This window comes from Lagenorhynchus albirostris, chromosome 2 (assembly GCF_949774975.1).
Source record: "Lagenorhynchus albirostris chromosome 2, mLagAlb1.1, whole genome shotgun sequence".
Lineage (NCBI taxonomy): Eukaryota > Metazoa > Chordata > Mammalia > Artiodactyla > Delphinidae > Lagenorhynchus > Lagenorhynchus albirostris.
Window position 1 is genome coordinate 50,637,450 of NC_083096.1, and position 26,948 is coordinate 50,664,397.

The 26,948-nt window shown below is 38.9% G+C and overlaps 1 protein-coding gene across 1 annotated transcript in view; it reads left to right on the forward strand.

Annotated features, from left to right (window-relative positions):
- The window catches only part of ABL2 (ABL proto-oncogene 2, non-receptor tyrosine kinase), a 100,462-nt gene extending 76,558 nt beyond the window's left edge, over positions 1–23,904 (forward strand). The window contains 11 exon segments of the mRNA XM_060132512.1: positions 4,942–5,004; positions 6,238–6,408; positions 9,865–10,160; positions 13,202–13,474; positions 14,559–14,643; positions 15,681–15,858; positions 16,475–16,659; positions 17,646–17,798; positions 18,682–18,771; positions 21,487–21,660; positions 22,205–23,904. Of these exon segments, the coding sequence (XP_059988495.1) occupies positions 4,942–5,004; positions 6,238–6,408; positions 9,865–10,160; positions 13,202–13,474; positions 14,559–14,643; positions 15,681–15,858; positions 16,475–16,659; positions 17,646–17,798; positions 18,682–18,771; positions 21,487–21,660; positions 22,205–23,904 (3,368 nt within the window).
- Positions 23,905–26,948: the final 3,044 nt, after the last annotated feature.

A 26,948-nucleotide genomic window follows, 5' to 3' on the forward strand; every position in this document is an offset into this window, starting at 1 on the left:
GAACTGAAATCCTGCAAGCTGTGCGGTGCAACCAAAAAGAAAAAAAAAGTATTAGCTTCTTAGAGAATATGCAGTCAGACAAAGTAGAATTCTAGCAAGATAAGTGTTCGTAAAAATGCTTGGAAATGCCTAAACTGAAATTTTTGAATATTAATTTCTCCAATTACTACCTGACAAATTTCTACCTAGAAATTTCTTAAACTTAGAAATTTCTGCTAAAAGTTATTGAATGACTAATTGGTAAAAAGTGTTTTTAATAAAATTAAACATTAATTTTAATTAAACATTAGACATTATTTAAACAGTAATTAAACATTAAACGTTAAATTTAGGAATTATCTCTGAATTTGAGTTTTATTCTGGATTTTAACTTGTTTAATCCTGATAATTTACTTTGTACAAGCTGCTACTTCTATGTTTTACCTTATTTTTATTGTTTCCTACAAGTGTATTAGTAGAAAAAAGTAATAAAATTACATTTTCTTAATAGTCACAATGTATTTCTGCTACCTGGGTCCTATATTCCATAAGTAAAAATTAGAGTCTTCTGTTGTGTCATCTTAAGTCCATGATATACCTCAACAATAGTGAGTAATGAAAGATAACTCACTATCTAAGTTACCTCATGTATAGTAGTCACTTGACATTGTTCAAAAATAAAACATTCCCAGCCTACACACTTGTATTCTGAATCATCCAGATTTGACTGTTTTAAGCCCATGAGGAAAGTAGCATAGACTAGACCTACTGGATAACACGGTGGCATTTACTTCCTATAGGTCCTCCCCCCTCTTTTTGTCTTCATTCCTTAGCTTGCTCTCCCCCATTTAGTTCTTTAACTCTTTATGATTTAAAACATGTTCATTCCTGGCCTCAGGAAAATGTTAGGATGTTTCTTGTCTTTGGAAAATTTCCCCTTTTGTTTGGTGCTAGTGGGTAGGATGGTGTTTAAGTGGATATCCTGTGCAGGCGGATTGTACAGGAAATAGAGCCTTAGTACTGTGAGAACAAAAGAGTGGGAAGAAAGAAGAAACGAAGGAAATAAGATCTTTTTTTTTTTTGCGGTACGCGGGCCTCTCATTGTTGTGGCCTCTCCCGTTGCGGAGCACAGGCTCTGGACGCGCAGGCCCAGCGGCCATGGCTCATGGGCCCAGCCGCTCCGCGGCATGTGGGATCTTCCCGGACCAGGCACGAACCTGCATCCCCTGCATCGGCAGGCGGACTCTCAACCACTGTGCCACCAGGGAAGCCCGGAAATAAGATCTTTTGACTTGACCAAAAAGACTGTAAAACCAGAGATGGGAAGAAGGGGATTGGGGGATAAAAAGGATTGTTTTCCAAGTTGTGGTTCTTTTAGTACTTTGGTCTCAGAATTGACTGTTTTCCTGTATTTATTATTTTTTATATATTACAGAAATGTACGGTATTTTTTAGCCTGTATATATGTTTTAAGTTTTCATAAAATTGTGCCACAGGTCTCATTCTCTTTTCTCCTTTTGTCAAATAACATGGTTTTAAGAAGCTGACTTGCCTTTAAAAATCCTCCTTTGAGCTTGATGGAGTTCCTCTCCAGTACAGATGAATCACATGTCATAGACATATTCTTGCACTTTGACAGTCTGTCATTCTACTATCGTCAGAGCAGAATTCCTGCTCATCCAATTTAAATGCTTTCTCTTCTCTGAAACCTTTTCTGACTGCAGAGTTTTTTTTCTTATTCTGTCCTCTCATAGCATCCTCTGTGAGTATAGCAGTATGCATGGTTCATTTATTCAACAAATTGTTTTCAAGAGCCTCTTATATGCATTCACTGTTTGGGGTGCTTGGAATTTATTAGTGAACAAAGCAGGCAAGAATATCTGTCCTCCTGAAACTAATATTCTAGTGGGGTGAGGTAATAGTTGATGTGAATGTGATGATAAATAAATTACATATTTTATGGTAATAAGAGTGATGGAGGGACTTCCCTGGTGGCACAGTGGTTAAGAATCCACCTGCCAATGCAGGGAACATGGGTTCGAGCTCTGGTCCGGGAAGATCCCACATGCTGCGGAGCAACTAAGCCCATGTGCCACAACTACTGAGCCCACTCGCCGCAACTGGAGAAAACCCGCGCACAGCAATGAAGACCCAACACAGCCAAAAAAATAATAATAAACATATTTAAAAAAAGTGATGGAGAGAAATACATTAGGAAAGGAGGCGTGGGGGATGTGGAAGTGTTGTCAGGAGTAGATGCATTTTAAAATAGGATGGTCAGAGAATGCCATACCAAGAGGGTAACATTTGAGTGAAGTGTCATATGGATGTCTTGGGGAAGAATGTTTTAGGTGGATGGAAAAGCCAGTACAAAGGCCCTGAGGTAGGAGTGTGCCTGTCTTGTTCAAGCAACAGCAGGGATGCCAGTAGTCAGAATGAGGTAAAATGGGAGAGGAATAGTAGGAAGATGAATTGGGCAAGGTAAGTTGCAAAGGGCCTTGCAGGCCCCTTGTAAGGACTTTAGCTTTTATTCCAAGATAAGGAGCCATCAAAGAGTTTTGAGCAGAGGAGTAAAGCAATCTGACTTATGCTTTAAAAGCTGGTTGGTGTGTTAATAGTCAGTAGAGAGCTAGGATAAGAAGCATGGAGATCAGTTAAAAGTCTAGTGAAATAATCTAGCTGAGAGATGATGCTGGTGACAGGGCAGTAGTAGTGGAGGGGGTGAGAAATGGATAAATTCCAGATATATTCTTGGAGGCAGTGCCAATAGGATTTCCTGATGGATTGGATGTCGTCGTATTGGAGAGCAAAAAAGGAGTCATGAATGATTCCAAGGTTTTTTGTTTTTCTTTCCCCACCTTTATTGATATAATTGACATGTAACATTGTGTAAATTTAAGGTATAATAATACATAAGTGTTGATTTGGTACACTTTGGTAATGCAAGATGATTACCATCATAGCATTAGCTAATACCTGCATCATGTCACATAATTACCATTTCTTTTTTTTGTGGTAAGAACAATTTCAGTCTAGTCTCTTAGCAATTTTAAAATTTATAATACAGTATTATTAGCTATAATTACTGTGTTATACACTAGATCCCCAGAGCTTATTTATCTTACAGTTTGTACTCAAACTTCCAAGGTTTTTGGCCTGAGGAACTGAAAAGATGGACTTGCCATTAACTGAGGTGGAAAATTCTGTGAGAGCAGCACATTTGGGGGAAAGAATGGATGCTAGTTTTTTATAGTAAGTCCAAATAATGTTATTTGTGATTTTTAATCTATATTCTGAGGCCCAACATGGTGCGTACTGTATAGTAGATGTTCACTAAAATCATTAGTTTTGTAAATCTTAGATTTTAAATATACTGGTTTTCACAAAGTAAGGTATAAATATACAGTATTTGTTGTTTTGGGCCTGATAGGATTTAAGAGTTGGCTTCAGTGTCTACTTGATTACTGTTTCTGACTTGGTAGTACAGAAGTTCTTGTTGCCCTTGATTTTTGTTCCTCTTATAATGTCAAACAAGGGGCACTTTCTTTTATCTAAAAAGAAGGAAATATACTTGAACTGTTTGACAATCATTAAACCAAATAATAATCATAAAACATTGTAATGTGTTACCACTATCACTGGCAAGAAACATCATTGTGGATGGAACATGTGATATTCAGTATAGAACCTAAAAAATATTAGAATATTCTCTGTACTTCTTTTTGGCAATTCTTTTCATTTTAATAAAGTAGCCCAATGGAAATTCCATTAGAGTAGATAATATTTCATTAGAATGGAGAAAAACATAGTACCTGAGACCAGTTTGAAGCATGTTTTATATGATATAGTATTTTGTTTGTTTGGTAATCCTAATTTGTTATCTTAGTATATATAATACAGCTGTTCCTATTCACTATAATTCTGCATTTAAACAAGAAGCAAGGTAATCTATTTCAAATTAACTTTTCAGGACATATGGACATATCTTCAGATTTGTTGTAACATTCTTAATGTAAAACAATTTAATTAGCTGTGAAATTTTTAAAATATACTCTTTTTAAGAGGAGGAAGGAATGTGAAGAAGTGAAATAAACTGTTAGAAGAACATCCAACCTATAAGAGGAATTTCTGCCTATATGATACAGATGGTTATGAAGTCATTTTAAAAACATTGGTTAATGCTATTTTAAGTTTAAAAGGCATCTCACTGTTTCCTGTCACTTATATTTTTGTGTAATTTGGTTATTCATTCAGTCAACAGTTACTGAACACATATTATGTGACTCTTGCTAGAAAAGAGATACAGTTCTTATGCCAGGGAGCACATTGTGAAGTTGGGGAGACGAACATAAATTGAGGATAAAGATAGGAGGTGTTACTGCAGCAAGTGTAATGCTTTTGTGAGCACAGGGAGGAGGAGCATGTGAGGCTTCCAAGCGGAGATTATATTGGAGTTGAGTGTCATATCAATAAAATGAATAGGACTTCCCTGGTGGCTCAGTGGTTGAGAGTCCGCCTGCCAATGCAGGGGACACGGGTTCGTGCCCCAGTCCGGGAAGATCCCACATGCTGCGGAGCGGCTGGGCCCGTGAGCCATGGCCGCTGAGCCTGTGCGTCCAGAGCCTGTGCTCCGCAACGGGAGAGGCCACAACAGTGAGAGGCCCGCGTACGGCAAAAAAAAAAAAAAAAAAATAGAAGTCAGCCAGTCAAAAAAAAAGGGTGGAATGAGTTCGCATTCTAGGTAGATAGGACTATGTGAACAAAGGCAAAAAGGTAGGAAGCATCGTGGTGTATGTTCAGATGTAAAATTTGAGATGTGGAATGGGGGAGAGGTGAAGCTGGAGGAATAGGTAGAGATCTGATAATAAGAGACCTTGTAGGCCATGTTAAAGAGATTTTAGCTTGATGGTGAACTATTAAAGAATTTTAAGCGTGACATCGTCAAATTTTTGTTTTAAATAGATCACTTTGCCAGCTGTGTGGAGGATGGATTTGAGGGAGACAAGACTGGAGGCAGTAGTCCAGGTGAGAGATGATGGGAATCTGAACTAAGACATTGGCAGTACAGAAGGAGAGGAGGGAATGGATTGGAAAAGAAATAAAATCACAGATTCAAGGGTTTTTCTTCTTCATGTATGAAAAAACCAAGTTTAAATTAAAAATGAGTGGAAGGAGAGGGAGAGAGAGACATACTAGAAAAGTGTTGTTTTTATGACAGAGGCAGTTGGATAGTGGCAGATTGCCACAAAAACCAGTTTTTAGTGATTAAGAACATTGCTACTGAAAGATGAGTGTATTTTTTGTATAATCATCCTGAACTGTGAGAAGCAGGTGATCTTTAACTAAGATGGTATAGGGATCACCTGTTTGTGTAGTATAACTAAATCTAAGAACCACAATGCCTTGAGGAAGAAACCAGGTGTTACAAGGCTTCAACCAGTACACATGATAGAAACTCAATAAATCATGTCCACTGCTGGCAGTATTTTCTAGAGCCCTAAGTTAGTTATTTTATAAAAATGTACCACTTAGGAAAAGAAGATAGGGTAAAAAAATTTTTTCATTAAAACAGTTAACAGTTGAAAGCTGTTACATTATAGACAGTGCATGGTAACACAAATGTATTTTGGGATGCCAAAAATATTTTGTATTAAACCAAAATATTTTTGTTATTTAATAGATAATTTTAGGATTTTTTTCTAAAAGCACTATTTCTGTAATTTTCTATATGTAAATGGAAGGTCTGGATTAATACAATCTGTACATATTTCTTAAAATCTCTGTTATCTTTTCCACAATTTGTTTTATATGGAGAGAGTAAGGGGAGAAAGGTACTTTGGGAGGACTTATAAAACATAACTATTCCTTCTTAAAACCACTGTCACCTAGACAAAATATCTTGTGTGTTTTATAAAATGAACTGCCATTTCTTTTTGAGATTTCTTTTTTTATTTTGAGGAAACTGTGCCTTTCCTATTCATTTATTTCTGATTTTGGTTAATGCAGATAACAGCTAAATGCTCGTTTTGTGTTCTTTTCTCTATCTTGTTGTATTTTCAACAAGTAGACTTCTCTCCTGCTTAGGAGATGGTGCTATTTTGCTCTTTCTTTATGACTCCACAACTATGTGAACAGTTTTGTTCCACCCTGGAGCCATCAGTATAATGCCAGCAGCTAAAATATTGTGTATGTACTGAATTCAAATGAATTTCCATCTCCTGGACTTCCTGTGAACTCCTTTCTCTTTATGTCTTTCAGAAGCCTTGCACCGCCCCTATGGTTGTGATGTTGAACCCCAGGCCCTGAATGAAGCCATCAGGTGGAGCTCCAAGGAGAACTTGCTTGGAGCCACTGAGAGTGACCCTAATCTCTTTGTTGCACTTTATGATTTCGTAGCAAGTGGTGATAACACACTGAGTATCACTAAAGGTGAGCTTCTATGTAACATCCTCTCACTTTTCAGTTTTTATTAGTGGTTAAGAAATAAAGGGGTGTATTCTAGATTCTGCCTCTGACTAAAATTAGCTAGGCAATTTGGGCCCAGATACCTTTGGTTCATTCTTTTTTTTTAAACCTGTGTAGGGGATAATGCCACTTTATTTACTTTATAGGATTTTTATTAAGGCTAAAATGAGACGAAGTACTTTAGAAAAAACACCACACAATATATACATAGACTTTACTCATTCTCAGAATTCTGTACTATACGTAATATGCCAGCATTCACCTGCCACAAAGGTAAGGTTTACCGTACACCTCTTCTCACTGGACTGTGGCTAAGATGACATGTTGCCAGACCCCAGTGCTACTCTAAGCGTTGTTCGTGGACTGACTGCCTACTTGAGAACCATTCGTTACCAGTCTGCACTGAGATTAAGAACTTTCACTCAAAATGTAAAACAACTGCATTGCTAAGTACACTATTTATTATTTAGTTCAGCTGACATTTTCCTTTTTTGGAACAAGACTTTCAGCAGGAAGAAAGTAATCCAGTGATTCACATTCTGGCACAAGCATCTTGTTGTGGACCTGCTTTGAGTAGCACTGGCCTAGACAACTTACCTCTCATTTGTGTTTATATGGGTTAGTGAAAGGACTAGTAGGAAGGGTTTCTATAGTAGTAACACTCTCAACAGAGTAGTAGTTTATTTTCAGTAGTAAATTCTTATCAAAGGGAACATCGAGAACATGTCCAGGTAAAACCAACCATTATTGGTTTTTTGAACAAGGACAGAAAAAGTGAAACTGTTTTGAGAAGGAAATAGTATAGGACATTCTCATTGTGTACGTGAGTTGGATTGCTAATCTGCTTAATCTTTTCTTGTCTTTTCATTTATGAAAGCTTCCTACTGGGAAAAAATAAGATTCAGGATAATTTTTAGCTAAATGAAAATGTAACTTCAGTGATTATTTGTCGAACATATTCTTTTTATTTGTAAGGGTTCAGAATGAGGTATTAAATGGGAGTGCGTATACCAAATTAAGAAGACAGGTCTTCACTCAAGGAATGTTACCGTTAAAATAAAATTTTTATATACATCAATTTTTAAAATCCAGCCAGATTCTTCAAAAACAGAAATCCTTAAAACTGAGTTTCTCAAACTGGGGTATAGGTATCTCCCAGAGGTACATGTGCAAGGAGGTTTCAAAAGTACAGGAAAAGTAAAGCGCATTATTATCTCCTAACATCAATTTACTTAAAGATTTTGGGTAGTTTTGGGGGCAGCAGGTTGGTGATGGTATTTGTACATGTGTGGGGGGCTGTGTTTTATGATGGGAGGAAAATTTTACACAGAGGTTTAGGATAAAACAAAGGACTTCAAAAGCATTTTATACTGCGTGGTAGGTAGTCTCTTTGGGCTACAACACACTCTTTTACCTTAAGATGCTTCAGTGGAGAAGTTGGTGAAGTGAAGACTCAGAACATTCTTTCCTAAATATAATTTTCATGTCAGTTATTTTCCAAGATAGCTCAGTCACCAAGGAAACATTGATAAAGAAAGCCTGTTGATTCATCAGTTACCAGTAATGGCAACTACTAGTGTGCAGCCCAAGAAGTGTGATTCCCGTTATCTTATGACCAACAGTGATTTCTTTTAAAACCTACGAAATGCCAGGTTTTTATCCAGGTTCTTATTAATATAAAACAATGTCATGCTAAAGCTAATTTATGATTTTAAAAGATAAGAAAAATATTTTAAAAATAAAATAGCAATACTTGTTTTAGTTCCTTCTTCAAAGATGATATTTTGCTTGAATTAAAAAACAAAGTTCTCCCAGGATTCCTCTGGCAATAGGGCCAATGTTTATATCCATTGTCAATTTCCATGGTATTCAAAACTTCCAGAGTGGAAAATTCTCCTCCTAACTGCTAAAAAGAGAAAAACAAACAACCAAAAACCTAGGGAGTTTGACTGTATCCTGATTATGATGACATGTCATTATCATTTCTTTGTAAGGAAGCAACAGTAATGTACTTGGTAAAGAACTTAGTCTGTAATTCTCATTCTCTTAGAGTAGTGGAGAAAAACTACAGACTGACAAGTCTTATTTAGCTTTTCTGGCAGCAGTAAGATTTTTTTTCCTCTGCCGATTTGGTTGGGGAGTATTTATCAGTACACATGCATTTCCACCACCACATGCCCGTACACTACTATATACCTATATGTATATATATTTTTTGTATGTATGTGTGTGCATGTGCACATGCATATACTCATGTTTTTTCTCATTGAAATGTCTCACATCCCAGGGTTTTGGGTGAGGTGGTAGGGGCTAATAGAAAGTTATCCTATGACAAACATTTCTGTAGACTGCTGAAAAAAGTTAGATGGCTGCCAGAATAGTAATTTTGAGTTGTTCCTCAACAGCCTTTGCCTGATAATTACTGAGCCATATGCTTTTGATTGCTCTGGAACTCTATAGGAAAGCTTGCATCTCTCAGATATGGGAGCCTAAGGCCTTATAAGGATTCTTTAAGTTATTTATCACTAATGATACCTCTTTCACCTTCCCTGTTTTGCCTGTGCTGCAAGTACAGGGGCAGGGTGTATGTTTGGGGAGTCTAAAGTTGATGTTCACAGCTTTATTAGATCAAGGACATTGAAGTTGATAGCAAAGATAACTCCGAGTAACTTGTGTCTTGGGTTCCAACTTCAGACTCAGCTTCCCTTTGCTGCACACTAATTTGAGAGGAGCAGATAGGGGTGATTAATTCATCATGGGGAATGGGAGGGAAATTGGGAAATTCTGTTTTAAAACTTGAGTCCTGGAAAAGATTGTGCTTCGGCAGTCCTCACTGCCCACCTCCACCTCCAAGTACTTTTCTTTCTGAAAATGTTGCTGAAAGCTCTGTGGTCGGTTCCTTTTTGTTCTTTGTTTTTTTTACATTGATGGTTTTTGTAGCCTTTGTGCCAACTGAAATTTAGAAGTAACTTTGTATTTTACATGTCTTATCCCTAATCCTTGATTGTGGTTAACACTGAACCATATATAAGATACATTCCCTGACAGACTGTTTTGAGGAAAAAATTAATTTCATTTTTTTGAAGAGTGAGACTGTGTCATTTTCCAGACATTTGAATAACCTTTTTATCTTTATATGCTACCTTAGTTGCATACATGGAGTTTCTGGTTAAAAACCTTTAAAACTCTGTAGGTAATGTCAGAAAACCATCTCTTAACTATGCTGCTTTTGTTTAAGCTATGAGCTAAAGATATCAATCAGGCTATGGTGACAGCCAAGTTTTCATTATTTTTAAAAATTTTGTTGGCTTAAAAGTTCTTGATTCATTTTTCAGTGAGTTTTAAGTTTGACAGTAGACTGCTTCCATTTGAGGTAGTCTTAACATCTTTTCTTTCATTCTGTGATGACCTCCTGGCCAGGTGAAAAGCTACGAGTCCTTGGTTACAACCAGAATGGTGAGTGGAGTGAAGTTCGCTCTAAGAATGGCCAAGGCTGGGTGCCAAGCAACTACATCACCCCAGTGAACAGCCTGGAGAAACACTCCTGGTACCATGGACCTGTGTCTCGCAGTGCAGCAGAGTATCTACTCAGCAGTCTAATCAATGGCAGCTTCCTGGTGCGAGAAAGTGAGAGCAGCCCTGGGCAGCTGTCAATCTCGCTCAGGTATGAGGGGCGTGTGTATCACTACAGGATCAATACCACCACAGATGGCAAGGTAAGACTGGCTGGCAGCCACCTCTAGGTGTGGACTGGCTGCTCTTTAGAAACAGTATTCAGAACGACTAAAGAATATAGTTTTATGTCTGATATGAAATAAACTAATCACTGACGTGAGTTTGAGCTATTTGGCATGTGAGAGAGAGCTTACTCTTTTCAAAAGAATATGGTAATGGAAATTAAAAACAGTATTATGTTAATAGTTTAATGATGAGCTAGATTTGAAGGTGAAGAATGAAGAAAACAGCTGTATAAGTTAACTGTTCTCATCATCATCAGTGTATAAGTATGCATATATGCATCCAGTACATTATGTAGAATTTATAAATTAAACCTTGTATCTATGAAAATTATAATGATCTCTACCAGAAAGTTTACCGAGTAAGAATTTAGGCTTCTGAGACTGATGTTGATCATTAATGTATGTTAATATAAATATTTCAATCAGTCATTTAGCAGTTTATATGTTAGAAAGGCCAACCATATAGAAATGGCCATATTAGAATGGAACTGTTTTACTTTATAAATGGTAAAGTATAGGCTTATGTCAGTTCTTCTGTTGAACAGTAAATTTAGATTGAATTGTTTCTTCCACTCTTTCTCTCTTTGTGATATGCATAGTAGGGGAAAAGCACACAGGCTTTAAAGCAAGCAGATCTGGTTTGCTGGGTAACTCCATCATTTATTAACGTTGTGACCTTACTTAAGCCTCAGTTTCCCATCCCATATTATTGGATTCTTGTGAGGATTCAGTAAGATAATTTCCATAAAACATAATGGCTGGTAAAAAGTAGGAGATAGTAAGTTATTAATTTTCTTTCTCTTTTGCATCACCTTACAGACGTATTTTTTCTTGATGAAACCAAATAGAATCAGATAAGTGATGATATAAGAGAGACTCAACAGATCTACTTCTGGTTGTATACCCAATAAAAATGAGTGCATATGTGTACAGAAGACATGTACAAGAATGTTCACAGCAGCATTATTTATAGTAGTCAGAAACTAGAAACACCCAACTGTCTAACCACAGTAGAATGAATTAATACATTGTGGTATATTCATAAAATGGAATCTCGTACAACAACAAAATTAACATAGTACTGCTACACACACTCTCAGGAAAAACTGTGACCCACCAGCTGCCTACTTTTGTAAATAAAATTTTATTGGAATACAGATACACCCATTTGTTTATGTATTGTCTATGGCTGCTTTCTCAATATTACGGCAGATTTGAGTAATGACAGAGACGCTATGGCCACAAGCCTAAAATATTTACTATCTGGTCCTCTAGAAAAGTTTGCTGACCCCTGTCATAGATGAATCTCATACACATAAAACTGAGCGGAAGGGGTTAGTGATTGCCAAGGGATGGGGATGAGGGGAGTGGGAATGACTGCTAATGGGTATGGGGTTCTTTTGTAGGGTGATGAAAATGTTCGGGAATTAGATAGTGGTAGTGGTTGGACAACCAGTGAATATATTGAAAAACGCTGTATTGTACACTTGAAATCATGAATTTTATGGTGTTATATATGAATTATATCACAAAAAAAAAGTTGAGTGTGAAAGAAAGCAGGCACAAAACTACTTATTGTGTGATTCCATTTGTATAGGTATAGTTCACAAGCAGGCAAAGCTAATCTAAGGTGTTAGAAGTCAGCAGAGTGGTTACATTTGCAGGGGTAAATAGCTGGGAGGGCACGAGGGAGGCTTCTGGGTGCTGGTAATATTATAATGCTCCATGTGGGAGATGTTTACATGGGTGAGTTCACTTTATAGAAATCATCAATTCTCCATTTATTAATTGTATACTCTTCTGTATACACTAGAAATTTCTTCTTTTAAAAATAAGCAAGCTCCCTTGGGAGATAAGGCCCAAAGAGTGCTATCTTACTTTATACTTCTTACTGCTTATCACAAATTAACTACTATTTTGTTAACAACTCTGAAATAAAATTGTGGCTTTTTGTAAAACGGCCTAGACACTCAAAAGCACATCTTAATGAAATAAAAATTATAAGATATTTGAATACCCTCTCCCTACCAAAAAAACTGAAATCAGTGTTTTTCAAATTATGTTCTGTGCAAGATTCTGAGGTGGTATTTCATAAATTTTTACAGGAAGCCAGTCCCCTCTTACCTACTTTAATCGGCGTTTCTCTTCCTTTATCTTATATATTTGGGTTCCGTAGTCTTTTTGCATAAAAATATTTGAAGACCAGTGATCTTGATGATCCAGAGAGAGATTTTGGAAGCTTTTCTCCCTCAAGACTAGAGCTACTTTAGGAACCATAGGAAGAGTGGTTTAAATGAGATTAAACTGAAGTTCTGTTTCTCCCTGCCATCATGGTTTAATTCTTCCATTTACCTCAATAAGATAATTCCTTATTTTCATATTTTATTAATCAGTATTTTTAAAACTGAAGTATAATTGGTATATAATGTGTTAATTTCTGCTGTACAGCAAAGTGATTCAGTTATATATATATCGACATTCTTTTTTTATATTCTTTTCCATTATGTTTTATCATAAGATATTGAATATAGTTCCCTGTGCTATACAATAGGACCTTGTTTATCCATTTTATATCTAAATCTTACATCTGCTAACCTCAACCTCCCACTCCATCCCTCCCCCAGTCCCCTCCACTTGGCAACCACCAGTCTGTTCTCTCTGTCTGTGATTCTGTTGCTATTTCAGAAATAAGTTCATTTATGTCATATTTTAGATTCCACATATAAGTGATATCATATGGTATTTGTCTTTCTCTTTCTGACTTACTTCACTTAGTATGATAATCTCTAGTCGCATCCATGTTGCTAGAAATGGCATTATTGCATTTTCTATGGCCAAATAGTATTCCATTGTATATAGGTACCACATTTTCTTTATGCATTCATCTGTCAATGGACATTTAGGTTGTTTCCATGTCTTGGCTATTGTGAATAGTGCTGCTTATTTTCGTATCTTAAGACCAGTGAAATAATGACCTCTTTTAGGTTGGTTTAGCTTTTCTCCACTCTCCTCACCAGGTTTATGTAACTGCTGAGAGCCGCTTTAGCACCTTGGCCGAGCTTGTTCACCATCACTCCACAGTGGCTGATGGACTGGTAACAACACTACACTACCCAGCACCCAAGTGTAATAAGCCTACAGTCTACGGTGTGTCCCCTATCCATGACAAATGGGAAATGGAACGAACAGATATTACCATGAAGCACAAACTTGGGGGTGGTCAGTATGGAGAGGTTTACGTTGGCGTCTGGAAGAAATACAGCCTTACGGTTGCTGTGAAAACATTGAAGGTGGGTTGCTGAGAATTACAGTTTTCAGGCATCTTTTTCTTTTGTGCTGAATCACTTGGAAATATCAGCTTGCCCTTCTTTAGCTTTGGAATGCTTTCCACCCACTGGTGCCAAGCACATCAGCAAATTGTGATGATTAACCCTGGTGCCGTTGCTGACAATGCAGGGGCAGATTATTCACTGAAATGCAGTGAAATCCACATGTGGGGAAGGTTTGTCTCTGGAGGCTGTTGATGTAGATCTTGGTGGGAGGTTAGAAGCACATTATTACTTGTAAAAGCAAAGCAAGCTGCTTTCCTTCCTCAGGACAACCCCTGCTGGACAGAATTCTTCATGCATTGTTGGAGAATCATGGGCACTGTCTTTTCTTGTTCTGTCCTTTATCTCCCTGCTGCTTGTTCCTCCCATCTCCATGAGATTAGATCACTTTTTCTTGTTCTTCATATTCACAGAAATCTTTTTCCTGATGCCACCCTCTTTCTCCTTTAAGCATCCTGGTATCGAATTACAAGTTTTGTCACTCATTCCATTCTCTGAAGATTTCTCATATGCCTCAGTAGCTCTGGCATGTCACTCGAAAGGACTGCTCTTCACCTATGAGTAGTAGTCAGTTCTTTTGCAAGCACTTATTAAGTGCTTGTTCTGAGTGTGAAACAGTATGTACAGCCTTGCAGATATGCTTTGCTCCTTAAGGAATTTGTCAGGAAGATAAATGTGTAAACAGCTAACTGTTGTCTCCTCTTTCAGAGGCTTGAGGTATCTAGGGAAGTAAACTAGCAGAGAACTGAGTTATCTATCCAAGTCTTTTGTGTTTCACTTGTGATAGGACATGATTGCTGAATTTTACTCACCCTACTAAATTTCACTCCAGTTTCAAATACTGCATAAATTCAAGGAGACATTTTCTTAATTGGACTTGTATAGAGCATATTATTTTGTGATAAAATTTCTTGAAGTAAGTGCTAAAATATTCAAAAGATACCACCTTTTAAAGCTGAAGTTTTAGGATTGTGAGTTGACTCAAATGATTAAGATGGGGCTTGTCCCTTTCCTCTTTTTCTTTCTTATCTTCCCCCCTTTCCAGGAAGATACTATGGAGGTGGAGGAATTCCTAAAAGAAGCTGCAGTGATGAAGGAAATCAAGCATCCTAATCTGGTACAACTACTAGGTGAGGACGCTTGCCTGAACCATAGGTTTCTTCAAAGATACTTGTCCCCCAATACCCTGTTATCTCCAAATCCTTCTTTTGAATCACCATGGTGGAAGCTCCTCGTACAAATCTATTTCAATAAATGGTTGTTGTTTTAATCAGCAGTCTCTGTGTTTAAAAATTACCCAACAAACAGTGACCTGGATTGATTGCAATGTATAAAACTGCCCACCTTATGGTAATTGCCCCTGACTAAAGTTCAGAATCATTCAAAATGATACTAAACCAAAAACTGTCCCAAAGGTTTTTGCAAAATAAACAGGCATTAAGCAAAGGTCTATGATTAAAGTCCTTCTTTTATCATAGTCATAAAGAGGCATTAAGCAAAGGACTAAGATGAAAAATTGTGACCGCCCATCAGTTTACCTTTACAAGCAGAAAGTGCTGTGCTGTGATAGATTGGCTTCTCACCTATTCAGATCACAGAGAAACCTTTGACTGAAACCATTGCCTTTTAAAAATAGGGCCACTTTCTTCGGGTGTTCATTGCACCAAACTATCCCAAAGGAAGCAGTTTCTTTTGGTTTTTTACAAGGAGTCCTCCATGTATTAGTGAAATCCTTAACTATGGAAACAGTTATAATCTTTTTAAAAAGCATTATTACAGTCTGGGCTCACACAGCCTTCAACATATGCACAATTGCTATTACTTTTAGATAAACATTGTTAGCATGCAGTTGAGGATGGGAATTGTGGGCATGTACAGAACTCTAGAAGTATCAGTAGTCCTGACCCCTTAATACAAGTAACTGCTTTTGCTCAAACAGGCATATACTCAAAATGCATGTGAATTTCCAGAGTGTGATATCAATGGAAGCAGAGACTTCCAATCAGCCAGCTTCTTAACTTCGCTGCATTATTTTTAGAGAATGACATGGCAAGAAAGGAAAAGATTACGGCTGAACTAGACTTTAAAAATTGTCCATTTTTCTTGCCAAAGTGGTTTGGAGTGTTTGAATATATACTAATAAAGCAAGCTCTATTTGAACTATCAGGTGTATGTACTTTGGAGCCACCATTTTACATTGTGACTGAATACATGCCTTATGGGAACTTGCTTGATTATCTCCGAGAATGCAACCGAGAAGAGGTGACTGCAGTTGTACTGCTTTACATGGCCACTCAGATCTCTTCTGCAATGGAGTATTTAGAGAAGAAGAATTTCATCCATAGGTGTGTAAAACCTGATTATCGCCTATGATTAACCATGAAGCTGCCTTGCCTGACATGCAAATAAAGGAAAGAATATGAGAACCTTCCCAGAAATTTTCAGATAACTCAGGAAAGTAATTTTCTCTTTCACAGGGACCATTGTAATGTCATTTCCTATAAACCTACTGTGTATTCTGATTAAAGTATTAATGCGGGGCCTTTGCTGTTCTCAGAACAGAAAGCTGTTTATTTTGCCCGAGGCTATATCCAAGATCTTTTTGCTCCATCTAGCGGCTTAAGTTTAAAAATAGCTTTCTGTCTTAGTAAAGAACTTGAAACCTTGTAGAAGAGCATATGTTACTCACCTCTGAAACCTATCCCACTGTACTTACAAATAGGAACCCGTTTTCTGAAGCCTGCTTTATTGTGGCATCACATAACCGCCTCTTGATGAGTACTCTACAAGTGATGTATAATTAGTGGCTTTCTACCATGTCAGCAATTTTCATAAAACACTGTATCTGTCAACAGTTACTTATCAATTCTGCTTGTAGCACAAAGAACCGATAACAGAGCATTCATGACCATTTTCCAGAACCATCTGATTGGAATCACATTTGGCTTCTCTTTCCCACAGAGATCTTGCAGCTCGTAACTGCCTGGTGGGAGAAAACCATGTGGTAAAAGTGGCTGACTTTGGCTTGAGTAGATTGATGACTGGAGACACCTATACTGCTCATGCTGGAGCCAAATTTCCTATTAAATGGACAGCACCAGAGAGTCTTGCCTACAATACCTTCTCAATTAAATCTGACGTCTGGGGTAAGGTTGGAAGGGACGTTTTTCTGTGTTTTGTCATTTTCTTTATAAGTAAATGCTTAATTCTTTAGAGGTTCTCTTTTATATGATCAGTATCCTTTGCCTTTACACCCGTCCTTCTTCAGTCATTCAGCAAGCATTTATTAAATATGTACTATCTGCGAGGCACTTACCATAGAAAGAAGTTGTAAAGAAAAAAGTTAAAAAAGTCCCTGCCTTCAGAGCACTCACAGTCTAGGTATTATATTGCACTGAAGTTCTAATGATCCTCTCTGTGAAGCTCCCTGTTTTCCACATTAGGCTTTATTGCTTGTTTCTAGAGCACTGTGACACAGAGTAGCAACCTCTTTTCAAGGAAGGCATGAAGTTTCATCTAGAATTTGTCCTTGTAACTGATCTTGTTTCTACTGACCTGAAAAGAAATATGATTTAGTAGAGACTCGGGGGAAAGAACAAGTCTAGAAGTTTGGATTGTGGGCCAGTGGAAATAGTTGAGGATTCTAGGTCATATTTTACCAGAAATCTCAAACTCAGGAATAACCTGTGAGAAAATCAAGCAAATTCTTTTTTCACATGTGAATTTTATCTGATTTTAAATGAGTCCATTTTTATATTATTCCTCTAGTATTAGCTGACTTAAAAATTCTGAAATTCATTAAATAGATCGTAAATTGCTCTAAGAATAGTTTGCTTATGCCCCAGACTTCTTATATGGTCATGGTTTATTTTCCCTCATTGAAGTAAAGGAAATCCAAATAAAAATTGGGAAATCTAAAGAAAACTGTCTTTAAAGTGAAGTGTTCCTTCAGTGAAGTGTTCCTGTGGAAGATATCTTCGAAGAACAAGTCATGTTGTAAGAATTATAAGAGTATACTAATGTTGTAATAGTGTGAATGTTACCCACAATTTGAAAGAGAAGTTACCTAATGGTATAAAATAAATAATAAATCAGAAGAAATATAAAGCTCTTTTTTTCATCCCTTTTGCAGCTTTTGGGGTGCTCTTGTGGGAAATTGCTACATATGGAATGTCACCATATCCAGGTATTGACCTGTCTCAGGTCTATGATCTGCTGGAAAAAGGATATCGAATGGAACAGCCTGAAGGATGTCCCCCTAAGGTGTATGAACTTATGAGAGCATGTGAGTATTTTTGCATATTTTAATTTTGAAGGTTTAAGTGAGCAATTCAGGATGATTAACAAAATTGAAAACATTTTTTCCTCTCAGTGTTGTAAGATTGTGTCCAGCCTCATGACATAGAGTTAGTCAGTGATCAGCCTGTTGGGATATCGTATGCTCTACCAGTGAGTCTTATTGGAATCCAAAGAGTCATTCTCTGTGGCCCAAATATTCACCCAATTTTCCACAAACATTTGCATATATAATAGGATAATAAGAAATTGGGTTTGGAGATTAGGTAGGGGAGGGCTGCTTTCAGCTACATAAAATGATTGTTAAAGACTATGGAGAATGCATGAAATTGACTTCTGTAATGAATAAAAGCATCTGACTTCTTAAAGATGAGAAAGTAGGAAGGTGAGTAGTGAATTAAACTGCAGTGTGTTTGAATATGTCTTGTTATTTTCCCATTGAGCATTGTTGTTGCCTACTGCCCTGTCTTTGTCAACTGTGAATTCCAAGCTCCGCCTTTGATATACTGTTATGTTTCTGAATGTGTACAACTGATTATTTATAAGAGTGAGTTTAAAGACAGGTTTTACTACTTTTCATTTTTCCAGTGGAAGAAAACTTGTCATTTTCTAAACCATCTCCCCACCCTTCTGCATCCCTATAGTAGAGGGAATAGGAGCTGAGGCTACATAGAAGGATTGGCCCTAGGAAGTGGGTTCATCACACCTCTGAGTCTGGAACTAAGAAACAGCTGCCTCACTATCATTGTGAACTTGCTGTAACTCTGCTTTAACAAGCATGTGTCCTAATGCATGGAACTCACCATCAGGGTGCCCCTGAATATTTAATTCCTGCAAGAAGCTTTTAATACTGTTCTTCTTTTGTTACATAGGCTGGAAGTGGAGCCCTGCCGACAGGCCCTCTTTTGCTGAAACACATCAAGCTTTTGAAACCATGTTCCATGACTCCAGCATTTCTGAAGGTGAGAATCTGGTGATTTACTGTCAGTGGTGGCTAGTTCTAAGTGCTGGGGATGATAAAAACATTTCAAAAATTATAGATTCTTATAATTTGGGACTCCATTTCAAGATACTGAATTCTTGGCCTTTATTATTCTTGTTTTGCTTTTTTTTTTCTATTTTAAGATGTATATTTGTGTCTCTAGCTCATATTAATTAGAAATTAATTCAGTCTTTTCAGGAAGAGTATAAGTTCAAGTTCAGCGGTTAAGCATTAACACAATGCAGGAAAGAGAAGAGGAAAAAATGAGAATGAAAAATATTTCAATTCTCTAAACCACACCTATAAAGACAGAACCAAGTCATAAAAGCAATATCCAGAAATTCCATTTCTGGAAATAGATCTTAAGGAAATAATTAAGAGTATGAACAAAGATTTAGCTGTAAGGATGTTACATCAGAGTCTAGTTTATAATATTGAAAAATTAAGAACAATCTAGATAGTGTGCCAATTATTATATCCATGTAATTGAGTAGTTAAAATGATATTCTTAAATATATTGACACAGAAAGTTTAGAATGAGAATGTTAAGCTATGAATAGTGAGAATCTTTTTCTTATCTAAAAAACAAACAAGTATATGGACACATACAGGAAGTTTTCTACTTCTGTGTATAATGTCTCTTTAAAATTATCTGCAAAAGTGAAACAATAAACTTGTTATAAACAGAGGGAGACTATTCCTAGAGAGCTAAAAACAAACAATTCTTAGTTATACTTGCCTGTTAGACATTTTGGTGTAGTTCCAGAATTGTATACATACTTTTCAAATTTTTCTTTTCCTTCATAATTGAACAGAGAACTTACTGTTTAAGTTCAAGTTAAAAATGTTAGAAGAGGAAATCAGCTAAGCTGATTTTTGTCTGCTTCCTTAGTGATTTATCATGTCTAGGTAAGAAGAAAGGAGGAAGTACAACACCAAAGTTTAATGAAAAGTATTTTCATCCTCGTCCTTTAATGTATGGAACTTCCGCAGCTTGGGGAGGGCACAGCTTGCCCTTTGGGCCAGATTGAGCAGCTGCCTATCACAGCAGTCTTCTTTCCTCTGTTGCTTTATATCCTATGCAGTCAAAGTGGTAGAAGTCGTAAATATTGGTCAAAGAATTGGGTGCTTCTGTGTAAACGTTTAACTTCTGTTGAATCCTTAGCTAAATATTTCTGCTTCTCTTGAAAATGTTATATTCTTTTAGAAAAGCAGCCGTATCAATTTTCAAAGCTAATTTCAATTAAAAATTGCTAAGCAAAAAATTTAACATTATTTAACACACATTTTATTAAGTATTTAATCTGTGGTAAGCACTATACTAGGTCTGAGGACATAGAGATAAGACACAGTTCTTACCTTAAAAGGATGTATATTAGTTGTAAGTGAAAGAAACTTAGCTCAAACTTTTCTTAAGCAACAAGAGGAGGATTTATTGCCTCATAACCAAACCATGGAAAAGCAGGGATGGCGCTAACCTCAGGGTCACTTGAAGCCATGGACTCAAATAGCTTCAGGTCTCCTTCCCTCTTCTCTTTCCTTCCCACACCTTCACCCACCCAATATCTCTTTACGTTTGTTTCTACGTTAATCTCATCCTCCAGGTGGCATAGAACACAGTTGTCAGCATCCTCATGTCTGTCTCGCAGCTGCTCTGTAAGAAAGGAATCTCACTGGCATGGCTTGGGTTATGTGCCGTGTACCCACGCTTGTGGGGGGTCAGTTTTGAAAAATAATTACCAAAAAAAATTGTAAATTAATTACAAAAATTCACAATTTAATTGATCCATACTTCATTTTTGTTCAGGAATGAATAGCAATGTCTGCCTTATTAGTAAAAGCTGCAAAACCCATGACTGCTTTTAATCAGCTGAGGCTTACTAATGGGGTGAACACATTTTCAGGAGCCTCATTTGCTTCACTGGCATGAAATGGAATGGATTGTATCTACCTTCCTTTTTATGCAAGGCGCAACCTGAAAATAAAAATATGTGCAAACATCCGTTTGCTTTGTTCAACCTCTGAACAAGCGCTTAGTAAACAAGGATATCCAGATGACCAATGAGCACACAAAATCACCCATCATCAGAGAAGTACAAAATAAAACAGTGAGATGGCCATTACACATCTATCCCAGAATGGCTAAAATTAAAATCAAACAAAAAAAACTAACATCAAACTTTGGTAAGCATACATGGTAACCAGAACCTTCATACAAGTTAGTGGGGATGTAGATTGGTCCAGCCAGTTTGGGGAGGTTTGGCAAGACCCAACAAAGCTGAATTTATGTGCTCCCTGTGACCTACCTGCTCCTATACCCAGCAGACGTGCATAACACTGAAGCCAAAGACACATAGTACAATAGGATGTCCCTAGCACTATATTCATAATAGCCAAAAACTAGAAACAAATATTCATGAAGAAGAGAATGGATGAATTTTGGTGTATTCATGCATTTGAACAATACACAGCAACAAGAAAAACCCTTGCCACATGCAGTAACAGGGATGAGTCTACAGATAGAATGCTGAGCAAAAGAAGCCAGACACAAAAAGTGCATAGTGTGTGATTCCACTTACATATTTTATACTCCATTCTTCAGTTCTTCTCAGTTGTATGCCTTTCTGAAAAGAGAAACTCCCATTTTTTGGTCATGAAATTGTTCTTTTTATTATTCCCCTTGCCTTCCTCACAGAGGTAGCCGAGGAGCTTGGGAGAGCTGCCTCCTCCTCATCTGTTGTTCCATATCTGCCCCGATTACCTATACTTCCTTCTAAGACCCGGACGCTGAAGAAACAGGGGGAGAACAAGGAGAATATTGAAGGGCCACAAGATGCCACAGAAAATTCTGCTTCCAGTTCAGCACCAGGTATGAATGAGTCCGTAGGCAGGTAGAGTCAAACTGCCTTTTTTAAAGAGCCTTGGGGTATGATGCCTTTATTTCCACTTTCCTGCCCATTTTCCCTGAGGAAAGTGTGGCTGGCTTCTGTTTTATTTACCACTCTAGTCCTCGGCTCTGCATTGCCAGTGTTAGTAGTCCTGATCTGTCCGTCCAGCATACAACTCTGCCTCCCACTCCATCTCCTAAACTCCTGATTCCCAAATAGTTACTGTCTTTACAGTTCCGGCAAAAATTTCTTCATTGAGTCTGATAGATGAAGCCAGGTTGTGCTGTAGTTTCTAGAGAAAAGTTGAATGCCGAGGTAAAAACCAGCGGATTATTTCTTTCCGTTTATATCCCATATTGCATTTGGAACAATAGCGTGAAATGATAATGTATTTATTAGTTTCCTCTGAGTCCTGCTAACACTTGACATTTAATAGATGCCAACAGCACTCTTACAGTTCAGCCTTAGTAACTCAAATGAGTCACTTCTTATTTTTCACATTACTGATTGGCCGTTTTTTATCAGGCTTCATTAGAAGTGCACAGGCCCCCAGTGGGTCCCCAGCACTGCCTCGAAAGCAAAGAGACAAGTCCCCCAGCAGCCTCTTGGAAGATGCCAAAGAGACATGCTTCACCAGAGATAGGAAGGGAGGCTTCTTCAGTTCCTTCATGAAAAAGAGAAATGCTCCCACACCCCCCAAACGCAGCAGCTCCTTCCGAGAAATGGAGAATCAGCCCCACAAGAAATATGAACTCACGGGTAACTTCTCATCTGTTGCTTCTCTACAGCATGCTGATGGGTTCTCGTTTACTGCTGCCCAGCAAGAGGCGAATCTGGTGCCACCCAAGTGCTATGGGGGTAGCTTTGCACAGAGGAACCTCTGTAATGACGACAGTGGCGGGGGTGGGGGCAGTGGCGCTGCTGGGGGTGGGTGGTCTGGCATCACAGGCTTCTTCACACCACGCTTAATCAAAAAGACACTGGGCTTACGAGCAGGTAAACCCACAGCCAGTGATGACACTTCCAAGCCTTTTCCAAGGTCAAACTCTACATCTTCCATGTCCTCAGGGCTTCCAGAGCAGGATAGGATGGCAATGACCCTTCCCAGGAACTGCCAGAGGTCCAAACTCCAGCTGGAAAGGACAGTGTCCACCTCTTCTCAGCCAGAAGAGAATGTGGATAGGGCCAGTGACATGCTTCCCAAAAAATCAGAGGAAGGTGCCGCTCCGACCAGGGAGAGACCAAAAGCCAAACTTTTGCCCAGAGGAGCCACCGCTCTTCCTCTCAGAACCCCCTCTGGGGATCCAGCCATTACAGAGAAGGACTCTCCAGGGCTGGGGGTGGCTGGAGTGGCAGCTGCCCCCAAGAGCAGAGAGAGGAATGGTGGGGCACGACTTGGCATGGCTGGAGTCCCAGAGGATGGCGAGCAGACAGGCTGGGCTGCCCCGGCCAAGGCTGGGGCGGTCCTCCCGACCACTCACAACCACAAAGTGCCAGTCCTTATCTCACCCACTCTGAAGCACACTCCAGCTGACGTGCAGCTCATCGGCACAGACTCTCAGGGGAATAAGTTCAAGCTCTTGTCTGAGCATCAGGTCACTTCCTCTGGAGACAAGGACCGACCCCGCCGGGTAAAACCAAAGTGTGCCCCACCCCCGCCACCAGGGGTGAGACTACTGCAGCATCCGGCCGTGTGCTCAGACTCCACGGAAGAGCCCACGTCAGAAACACAGGAGGGAGGGAAGAAGGCGGCTCCAGGGGCAGTGCCCATCAGTGGGAAAGCTGGGAGGCCTGTAATGCCTCCACCTCAAGTGCCTCTGCCCACATCTTCCATCTCACCAGCGAAAATGGCCAATGGCACAGCAGGTACTAAAGTGGCTCTGAGAAAAACCAGACAGGTGGCTGAGAAAATCTCAGCTGACAAAATCAGTAAGGAGGCCCTGCTGGAATGTGCTGACCTACTGTCCAGTGCAATCACAGAACCTGTGCCCAACAGCCAGCTGGTGGACACTGGACACCAGCTGCTCGACTACTGCTCAGGCTATGTGGACTGCATCCCCCAAACTCGCAACAAATTTGCCTTCCGCGAGGCTGTGAGCAAACTGGAACTCAGCCTGCAGGAGCTGCAGGTGTCTTCTGCAGCTGCTGGTGTGCCCGGGGCAAACCCTGTCCTTAACAACTTACTGTCATGTGTACAGGAAATCAGTGATGTGGTGCAGAGGTAGCCACCGTTAGCCGGGTGGGAAGATGCACACATTTCTGAGGGGAGAGGAAAAGGGACTTGTTTTCCTGTGTTCTCGTTTCAAAAAGTGGAAGACTGATACTTGAGTGTGTTTCTGTGAAGTACCTCAGATCTCTGAGTTCTCACGTTTACAGGTTCATCTCAAAAATAACAAAAAGCAAAACCCATAGGAGAGGGAAAATAGATGGGGGCAGGGCAGTTGTGGACCGGATTGGAAGCTGCACTGGGACATCAGGGAACATGCATATGTCGTGCCATGAAGAACCAAATCCAGCCCGTTCTTACCTGGAGTGATGTGAGCTGGTTAGGGCTGCTCCAGCAGGGCCGCAGGGACTGTGCCCAGACAGTGCGTTGGCTGTGGCACTCATTCTGCACCACACAGAAGGGAATTGACTTGGGGCCCCAGTAGGTACTAATGGTGATTATGCTCCAACTCATCTAACTTATTGGGTGGGACAGAAGAAAGCTGGGAATGTGCCAAGAGAAGTTTTGTTCAAGGCTGTTGGAAGCTACTGTTAGCCTCGCTTCCACAGGTCACTGCTGCAGTAAGAACTGCAGATCAGATGGCTAGATGCAAAACTGGGAAATGTGGTTCTGTCAGTATGCTTCTGTCCTGTTTTCCATAGGTGTATTAATTGGTACAGGAGGTAAAGAATGCTAGGAAGTATATTTAGGGAGATTGAAGCCTTCTCCTAAAATCTTACATTACTTAGCAGAAGCCACTTCTCCCAGGCTAGTATATTGTTTCCAAATGGATCAGGATTGGCTTTCTGCTTGTTGGTGCCTATCTTGTAAACCATAGGCATAGGAGTCTCTTTGGTAATTCTTTTCTCCCCCTTGCTGGGCAGGCTGTCTTCCTTTATTCCTGGCAGCATTCAGGGCATTAACCAACACTGAACATTATTGAAAACAATGGTCATGTACAGGTCTCACAGGGGAATCCTTTTCTGTTACAGTGCCCCTGCATACTGACATACCGGCAAAGGACTTGAGCAGCTGTATGTTTCTTTATCAACTAAAATGCCAGGGAAAGGGTGTCTTCTTGAAATCCAGTGGTCAGCCTAGAGGTCTGTGACTGAGTGGAGAAGCTGGCTTGGTCCTAATGGCTGTTTCCCCTCCCTCCCTTATCACCTTAGACCCAATCTAGGTGGAGAATAGGGAGAAGCATTCTCTCACTCTACAGTTTCAAATGAATCACCCTAAATTATTCTCACATGCTTTTCTCCTCTCACATACTCCCCCTGCCAATTGTTGTGCTTGTTTGTAAAGATCATATTGGGAATATTCTTTGATATTTATTTTATCATTTCACCTCTATTTTAAGAATGCATAGTTGAAGGAGCAAGTTATTTTCGGGGGACACCAATTAGATCCCAGAAACCTAATGATTCCTTTTCCTTCCCTATTCAGTTGTTGTTATGGAAGTTAATTAGGATCACTTCTTTATTTAGAACCAAGTCTAATTGGTTAGATATTATTAATACTTTCGACATCAGGTCTAATTCCAGTGACCACTTCATTCTCTTCTTAAAACTTTATGCCCTCTCCATTCCTGCCTCCAAGGAGAACGCAATATAAAAAAAATACATTATTTTTTCCTCCCAAAGAAATATTAACTTAGGAAGATAGGAATTCAACATTGATGAACAGTGAGTTTTCTTCCTGGCTCTGTCATCGATCCATTGTCAGGCCATAGCCTCATCTCTTAATCTATTAAATGGAGGTAATGATACATGTTATCAAGGGTGTTTTGCAAATAAGTGTATAGTTATCCCTTTGAGAGCCTCTCTGGAAAGCTCTTCAGTGCAGTATTGTTATATATGAATACAAGTTTTTCATTCTCTTCTTTGCTCAGCAGCAGATAATGAAATTTAAAACTGCTGAGATTATACTAATTGGGCTAGAATACTAAGGGGGGAAAAGCGTTTTGGATAGAGTTTGGCATCTTTGACCAAGGAGGAAATTTAGTTTTCATTAGAAAGAAAGGAACTGATTCTTACTGTGGGTGTTCCAGAGGAGTCCCAGGCCAAGAGAAGGATAAGAAGGGAGGAGACAATACCGGGCATTCCTTTCAGGGGTTGGGTGATCCCTGTCTGTCTGTTACCTACTGGTGGAGCACAGGCAACTAGTGATCTGGCTAATCTCCTTATAATGGTTGGAAGAGTTCCCTTTAACTTGGATTTAAAAACCAACAGTCCTCCTACCTTCTTCTTCGCCACTCTCCTTCATCATATATTTCCATAAACTTGAAATCGTTTTAGCAATTAGCCTTTTAAGGGTGGGGCAGGGAAAGCTAAAACTTTGGAATATTGTTATGCTGCTTTTTAAGTTTATCCCTGTCATTGTGGATGCAACTTGAGGGATTCTAATTGTTTTTCAGGGGATTTTTTTTTTTTTTTTTTTTAAAGCAAGGGATCTTTCCTTGAGTGCTCTGAAAATAAGCCTTGGAGGAACACTACTGAGTGTATTTAAGCTCCCTGGTTTTCTCATCGAAGAACAGTCTTTGAGGGTGGGGGCTGGGTCTTTCTCAGGTGCCGCACCTGGCTCTGCCTCTTCCGCAGTAGGTGCTCAGTAAGTTCATGAACAGAATGGATTTTTTTCTCATCACTGTCAAGAGTAGCATTGACTGTTGTAGCACACCCAGCCACGTGATGCTTTAACTGTGTAACTTCAGGAGTTGAGGGCTCAGGGTTCAGGTTAAAGAGGCACTGTCAACTTACTATAAAAGTGTAACTTAGGTTTTTTCCATTATCTACTTGAAAAGGACCAGATTTTTTAAATAACCATAGGTAAATTTAAAAGTTTGAATTCAAAGCAGAGAAAACTGCTTTTAGAAACTAAAAATGTAGTTTAATTCTTATCTAGTTTGAAAACAAAGCAGATAGCAAAAGCCCTTCTACAAGGTGTTGAAAACTTTCTAAAGTGGTTATACGTATTGTATACCTTTGGGGTTACCACACCTTCAGTCTTTTCATGCACAGATAATATGATTTCAGTTTAGATTTACTACCTTAAAATGCAGTGTTT